This window comes from Pocillopora verrucosa, chromosome 11, assembly GCF_036669915.1.
Source record: "Pocillopora verrucosa isolate sample1 chromosome 11, ASM3666991v2, whole genome shotgun sequence".
NCBI classification, from domain to species: Eukaryota; Metazoa; Cnidaria; class Anthozoa; order Scleractinia; family Pocilloporidae; genus Pocillopora; species Pocillopora verrucosa.
Genome location: NC_089322.1, coordinates 21185169 through 21192783, shown reverse-complemented (window position 1 = coordinate 21192783; position 7615 = coordinate 21185169). Strand labels below are relative to the sequence as shown.

At 38.5% G+C, this 7615-nt stretch overlaps 1 protein-coding gene across 2 annotated transcripts; it reads left to right on the top strand.

Moving 5' to 3' along the window:
• The first annotated feature begins 24 nt into the window (after window positions 1-24).
• Window positions 25-6907, top strand: LOC131770015 (uncharacterized). Of its 2 annotated transcripts, none has more exons than XM_066174611.1 (9): window positions 25-221; window positions 766-1003; window positions 1510-1728; window positions 2317-2493; window positions 3061-3211; window positions 3403-3611; window positions 4029-4266; window positions 4715-4995; window positions 5776-6907. In XM_066174611.1, the coding sequence occupies exons 2-9, from the start codon at window positions 788-790 to the stop codon at window positions 5929-5931; spliced, it is 1647 nt and encodes a 548-aa protein (XP_066030708.1). In that variant the 5' UTR covers window positions 25-221; window positions 766-787; the 3' UTR covers window positions 5932-6907. The 2 variants fall into 2 exon arrangements, with proteins under 2 accessions (XP_066030708.1, XP_066030707.1); XM_066174610.1 differs by having other exon boundaries at window positions 788-1003; window positions 5776-6906.
• The last annotated feature ends 708 nt before the right edge of the window (window positions 6908-7615 follow it).

The following is a 7615-nucleotide window of genomic DNA, read 5'->3' as shown; positions in this document are numbered from 1 at the left end:
CGAGACCCGGTATCAGTCAATAGAGGTTTCATGAAAACCACAGTTATTTCTCTCGAAAAATATTGCCATAGCCTACTGAACCAAGGCTCCAAGTCGTTAAAAACCAAGGTGTGCGGTGCAAGTACATAAATCCATATTGCCGCCATTTTGTAAAACGACCACAACTTTTAAATCACCAGGGTAGAGAGGAGAAAAGAGTTTGCCTACCGCTGTAAACACAGGTATGCTGAGTACAAATGCGAGTGAAATTCATTACCTGAGTCATATTCTTTAGCCTAACTTCACTGTTTTAGGTGTGTTAGTGTACAGAGCCATCTAATTCTAGATGATAGAATTAGGTATTAAAGGGTAGAATAGCCTGAAAATGGACGTATTTATGGAGCGAAAGACTAGTCATGAAAGTATTTAGGTACGTGTCGTATGGCGTCGTTCGCGGAATTTCATCTCTGTCTCTTCCGAGAGACAATCTCAAATGCTCAAGGAACCAAGTAACCGATTAATGCAGGGAAAAATGACCTTTAACATTTCGCTGGAAGAAGTATGGTTGCCACTACGTGTAGGATGTAACATTTGACAAAAACAAAGTTTGTGAACGAAAAATTAAATAACCTTGCGTCACGCAAGGCTATTTAGGAATTACCCGGAAATGAAACCCGAAGGAGCTGTGCTTCATTCTCAGATAAAGTTGACAAACCAAGACTTCTTAAGACAAAGGAAAATTTTTCTTTTTTGACCCACCGACGATTATACTGGTAACCTCGACAGATATTTAATCTCCTCTATTAAGATGTTGAGTGCACGAAGACCTACAACCGTGACAAGGGTGATACCAATCCCCAAAGACAAAGTTGGACATGTCATAGGAAGGAGAGGATCAAGAATAAAGGAAATCAGGGAGCAAACCGGAGTCCAGATATCAATTAATAAAGAAAATCAAGCGCTCTTGAGAGGTACGGCAGAGCAATGTCAAAATGCGGAAAAGATAATAAAGGAAATCGTGACGGTAAGAGCTCATTAGTGGGTAAAAGGAGGCTGAGTGTCTGTATCTAACTCAGTGTCAATTAAACCATCAAATCGCTGAGCTGTTCTAGATTCAATACATTGGATGCTTAAACTTAAATCAAAGAAATAAGAGGGTTGTAAATCCCTCACAAAAAATATCGATATGTAAGTCGAGAGGTTTGACTGTAAAACTCTTAATGAGCTCCTCTTTTTTCTTTATTTAGATTTTTACTGCTTTGAAAGTAGGTCTTTTTATAAAATGTAAATGTAAGATTTGTATGGAATGAAGTGGCTATCTTACTGCAAGTTTTCTTCAGCCTGCTGCTTTTAAACTCTCTGGATCCGTCATTGAACTTCCCTTAATTTCATTAGCTACCCACCATTCGAATATTACTGATCACATATGTTACACATATGAATTCTCAAGAGTTTCAAAGCTTGTGTGTATTTTCTCTCCCTGGGTTTTTTTAAGTCTAGATACGGTTATGTCTTTGTTCTGACCCGTAGGGTGCTCAAGACAACGAAAAAGGCGGGTTCAAGAAGCTCCACGTTGACATACCTGACAAATTCATGGGTGTTGTCATCGGAAAAGGATATGAGACGTTGAACAATATCTCAACTAAGACTGGTGTAACTCTAAAAGCCTTCAGGGGCAGCCCTGGCCTGTACTTTAAAGGATCAAGAGAGGGCGAAAAAAAAGCAATACGAGAAATAAAGGAAATTGTGGTGAGTGTGTACTGGTGTCCCTGTGTCATCATCCTTTCTTGGGATTGGTTGTTGTGATCATGTTGGTTTTGATTTTACGACACAGGATCCAAATCCACCCAGAAGACCTCTTTTAGAACTGCAGGCATAATTATCAATCTTTCTGCGCAAGTGAAAAAAAGGACCCGAAGGGTCATACTCTTAACCTCCCCTTAGGGGAAAAAATTCTATTGTTATTTTCCATATGCTGTCAAGGCCATGAAGGCTAATTTACATAAATGTAATAGAATACAGATGAGACTACCCCTTTTAAGAGAGACATCTTAAGTCCTCGTAACAAAGATAATCCCTCTTCAAATTCTCTTAAAATTTAAGATATGTTCCGGTGCTACTTGAATGTTTTGGTGAAGAACGATTGAGGATTTCAGCGTGGGTTAACTTCGCGACATGACATCACACTTTCCTCTGGGATCTCCAAAAACGAAAGTGAGCTCAAGAAGGCTCTCGTTAAGAAAATTAGGGGTTCAGTGACCTGACAGCATTCTTGGTATTGTGCATAAGTCTGTCGTGATACAACATTAGCAATTAACGGTTTTCTTTTCATTTAAGAATCGTGCAATGAAACGTTCACAGAACGTTAGACCTCCAGCAAGGTTTGTTTATGTGGACACTGCTCAGCTGGAAGAAAACCACGAGTTTGAGCTGCAGGCGTTACAATCAGATCAAGTCACCGGCTATGAAAATAAGTCTTTCCAACTGAAGCCACTGGAACATCCTTTAGGAAAGGTCTGCCCGATTTTGCGCTTATCTTGTATGAAAACGACTGTCTAACCCCAAACTAACCCCTAAATAAAGAAAATTATCCATGCCTGCAGACATAATGTAAATGTTACTGCTCAGAAAATTAATCACTCAAAATCTCAGCAACACAGTTTAAACTACACCATTCACTATATATAAACATTACTAATTTCACACGATGAGTAGGTAACTGAAGGTTTCATATTGCAAGTTCGCCCTCCTACGTGTTCGCTGTAAACCCCCACATGAAAAAGAATTACAGCCCTAGAACAAGACACTAACTACAGAAATTCTCTATTTCTGTACTTGCTCTCATCATATTTTGTCTCGCCTTTGTCAAAACATTTCTATAAACCATTTCTTTTATTAAGAAAAAATTCATATTGCATGCTTATAACTTCGGAAAGCTTGATTTTTCAATAAGTCATATCGCACAACGACTTTTAAACTGAGAGGAATCGACCACAACGTCTAAACAAAGTGAACATCCCAAGCAATAAAACAACCAACAGTTATTACAAAAGACATTACAATCATCTTGTTTCTTAATAGGAAACAGATGATTTTGCTGACACGGACCGTCTGAAAGAAAAGATCCGCGGAGTTTTAAGGCAAATTCACAAAGACAAGGAGGAAGGGGGCAAGGTTAAGATAGACATGAAGAGTCGTTTCGGTCACGCCTATATAACCAAGATTGATGAAGGTGAGAAATGGGAAAAGGGGGGACAACATAGCAGAGGGACAAGGAGCGTATGAATTAATCAAAAAGTCTGATGAAGTATCTTGAATTTAAGTCGAAGATTAACGAAAATTCCTGGTTCTGTAACTAACATAAAAGTGTAATGTGGAGGTGTTAATCTAATATTTTCTTTCTTTTGTTTCTCTGTACTGCAGAAGAAGAGAAAGATACTTTTACTCTGAAGGAGATCAAAGAAAGAGTTGAATCTACGTATGGCAAGAGTTGGAAGCCCTTCTTCGAGGCAGGCGTCTTGAGAATAGAAGTTGAGGAAATTGAGAGGGGCCTTGAATCTTTCACAGCAACTGAAGATATCAGATATGACTTCACATTCTACACTCCTTCTTGCCGAGATATTCGTGCTAAGGTAATTTAAATCTGTAAATTGAGTAAATAAGAACATCCATTTATATCGTAAGATTCTTTTCATCATCTGATGCTGGACTTGGATTGTCCTTTTCTGGTAAAAAGACTTTTCACTTCTGATCAAACACTTTCGAGTATCGCCAAAGAGGAATCGAAATGAAGAGGGGTATTCTGGTTTATATCTGCAAGGTTCAGTGAAAACGATACGGTCTTGAAGGAATCCGGACAGTTTGTTCTTAAGATCTCTTAAACTATATTCTAGCCTCTTAATTAAAGGAATAAGTCTCCAATAGCTGAGGAACTGAGACACCGAAAAACTGTCACTTGTTTTAGAGAAGCCTGTCTACTTCCCTGAATAAAGACTGATTGGAATTAGTTTTCAATTTACCAAATCTTCTTGTTTCTCTCTTTATGCCAGGTATGGCTGGTGGAGGAACATTCTGAGGACGAGGGTGCCACGGCTCCTTCGCTAATGTTCTCTCGCAATGCTCCTATTCCTGTCAAAAGCGTCTTGACTCGTGTGTCATCCGAAGACGAGACCGGAAGTACATCGAACGAACCATGTTTCCATATGTGTTCTCAGTTTCAGCAAAGAATGAGAGCAGACATTTTGATACCTTCCAAGGGATTTGACTGCCGTTTGTCAATAAGAACATGTGAGTCTGTGAAGTATGGCAAGAAAGACGTAATAAACAGCTTCTCACAGCTCTCAGCGGCATTAACTTTTAATTTCATGAGTTTTTTAATTGCGGATGGAAAACTTACCGCGAATGACATTAAAAGAGTAAGAAAAAAACAAAAACTGAAGAGCGAAACACTGGATGATATTTGCCATCAGTTTTACCGCCCAAAAATAATTAATGAATGGAGCTTACAGCACTAAGTAGCATTTTTTACTCCATGATTTATTCTTCTGAACTTCAGAAGAAAAAATCATGAAGTTAAAAACGCTCAACTGTGTAAGGGACTAGTTTTCAAGGAGAGTAACACTGAAAAAAAATAACGGAAGGAATCAAGTATAGGCTTCTGTCTAACATTGTCGTATAATGATAAATAAACCTCACATTGTCTCAATTAAAAGTGTGTCCTTGTATTTCTGTCAAGATCCAAATATTCCGCAGACACCGGAGGCTGAAGAGGAAAACAGAATTCTTGAAAATTACTTGATGAACATGAAGATTGATCAAGGTCAATTGAAGTTACCACCGAACTCCGAGATTCCAGATGGATTTGACCTTTTTTACCAGCGTCGCAGTCTGAGAAGAACATACCAGTGCAGAACGACGGATGAAGAAAGGTTTGCTTTGACCGTTTGTAAAGACCAAGCTAAAGACGTAAATACTGATCACAGTGATGTAGGGAGCTTCGACGAAACAGAAGTAAAGGTATGTATCGCTACAATCAAGTTATGCTTTATCCTCGTCCATGTTAGTCATACACCGCTATTTGTGTTATGATCCGTGTCACTCGTCTGCAGTTGATACCAGACAGTCATTCAGTATGTCGATAAATTAAAACATCCGTAGAACTTCGGCCAGTCAGTCTGCTAGTCAGCCAGTGAAACAGTGGGTGTTCCAGTTAGGCTGTCAGCCAGTCTGCTGGTCAGCTAATTCGAAAGTTGGCCTGTCGGTTAGTTAGTCAGTCTGTTAATTAGCTACTCAGATAATCACGGTCTGCAAACCAATAAGTCAGGCAGCTTGTCAGTTAGTCAATTGGTCAGCCATATCAGTCCATCAGCTAGCCACTACGCCAGCCAGTCCGCCAGTCAGTCCGCCGGTCAGTCCGTTAGCAAGTCCGTCAGCCAGTCTGCCAGCCAGTCCTCCTGCAAAAAATTCAGCCAGTCAGCCAGTTGGTCAGTCAGTCACTCAATTCGTCAGTTAATCATTCAGAGAGTCAATTTGGTATCATCTTCAACTGAGATTATAACGTAAATTGACCGTTAAGAGTATCAAAGCAGACGTTTCGAGTGTTAGTCCTTCATTAGCCCTGACGAAAGTTTAACGCTTAAAACGTCAGCTTTGAAACCAGTTAGCTTGGTTGTTTCGTTAGCGATTGACTATCCTACATTTTAAGTCCTTTGGTCTTATGTTTTGAGTCAAAGGAAGTCTTAAGGGCTTTAATATTTTTTTGAACTGCTTATTTTGTTTCGATTTCGTATGAAAAAGACGGACATTCATCTGCATTGTAAAGAATGGGATGAAGCTTTTGATGAAGGAGCCTGGGAACCAGAGCAGATCGTTGCTAAGCTACCGAAGTTCTTAAAATTCCTGAGACAAGTTCAGTCACACGTGGCCCCACATGGAGAGGCTATAGGAGACTAAGTTTAGCCAAAAGCAATTTAAGAGCAAGATTAAATCTATGATACGTATAGAGATCAAGAACTAAAATGTGATAGATTAACTAAATGTGAATGCTCTTCAATCCACGGCTAAAGAAGACGTCATTACCATCCTACGCAACACGTGCTTGGTGCAAGGATGCAACAACACAACTTTGGGCGCCTCATGGACAGTGGAAAACATGTTCTTTAAATTTGTAAATACAAAAAAACAACTGAAATTAATAGCAAGAAAGGCTCTACTTTTTGAGATAGAGTATTTTTGTAAGAGAAGTCATCCAGTCACACACAGGAGAAAAAAACTCTGTTTATCTTTCCTGTAGTACTTACGCGCCGTTTCTAATTTGATTTTAGTGAATTTGTACATCCTAGAATGTAAAAATCCTAACAGCATTTAATTGCACCATCAAAGCTTGATGTTTTGAGAAAGAGTATAGATAATGTTTATATAAGGTGTGTGCCACCCTGACATGGTTTGTATAATGGCCCAGTTAAAAACTAAATACAATGAACTGAATAACAAAAAAAAAAAAAGAAAAAAAAACAGCATATGATAAAAACTTACATCAGAAGTATTGTCGGCTTCTTGCGACCAACTTTCGCGTGAGCAGATACGTTAATGAATTCACAATGGCACTCTCCATTAGGGAAGAGTAAACGTCCCACTTTGCATTCAAAGTCTCTTGGTTTTGATTAAAATTGCTTCATTGAAAAAGCTGTCTGAAGTTTTGGTAAAACTTTTTAGAGTTTGGTTTTTGATAATTTTAGTTTGAAGTAGAGTTTGTCATTGATCATCATATAAATGAGAACTAGTTTGGCAAGGACTATCACGACAATGTTTTCTTCAAAAACAGTCAATGATCTAACTGAAAGTATTATTCACTCTCATCGACGATTAATTCGTGTACGAAGATTTACCTCTGTTCATTACGTAAACGGCGAGGAAAAAAATTGTAAGTAAATTCAAATTTTTTATTTTGCAGTTGTGAGAGTTTGCTCGTTTGTTTGCTCGTTTGTTTGTCTTTCATCCACAAAAACTAAATTCGAATGATAGACTCCGACGCGACACAAGGGGATTTAATGCGGCCTTTTCCCACTAAATTCCTTCAGTTTCTGTTGTGCAATTTATGGCACAAATGTCCAACTGAAATTGAACGGACTTGGAAAGACTCACCTAGAGCGTATATTTAATGTGGAACTGAAATTAAAACTTCGCTTGCCCTTTCACTACGAACAAATTGTTTGAAAAAATTCAGATATTAAATGAATGAAAGTTCAATCGATTAGTTCAACTGTAACCATATACCTCACATTTTAACTTCCTAGGTACTTTTTGTTAACAGTTAAAATTGATTGCACACGGTTTTTAGGCCTCTTGTCAACCAACGTAACGACACTATTGTTTATAAAAATTCATTCTAAAACCAATATTTTTCTCTCAACCAAAGTGATTTGAGATTGAAAAAAGAGAGAGGATTTACAAGTCATTTATCGGCTTGATGTAGTGACCGATGTCTTTGTTTGAAAATACTGCCCAGCTGGAAAAACGAGATATATTTATGAAAAATGGTAATGAAAGTAGGGATATACTCGGCGACTCACGATAGCGTTACCGTTGCCCGTGGGAAGAGATAGGAAAATACTGATCGGGTAAAGAACCAATCAGA

Coding starts and splice junctions, on each gene's coding strand:
- LOC131770015 (XM_066174611.1), top strand. CDS start 788: ATGTTGAGTGCACGAAGACCTACAACCGTGACAAGGGTGATACCAATC. Junction 1,004..1,509: donor TAATAAAGGAAATCGTGACG/GTAAGAGCTCAT, acceptor TCTGACCCGTAG/GGTGCTCAAGACAACGAAAA. Junction 4,996..5,775: donor TCGACGAAACAGAAGTAAAG/GTATGTATCGCT, acceptor CGTATGAAAAAG/ACGGACATTCATCTGCATTG.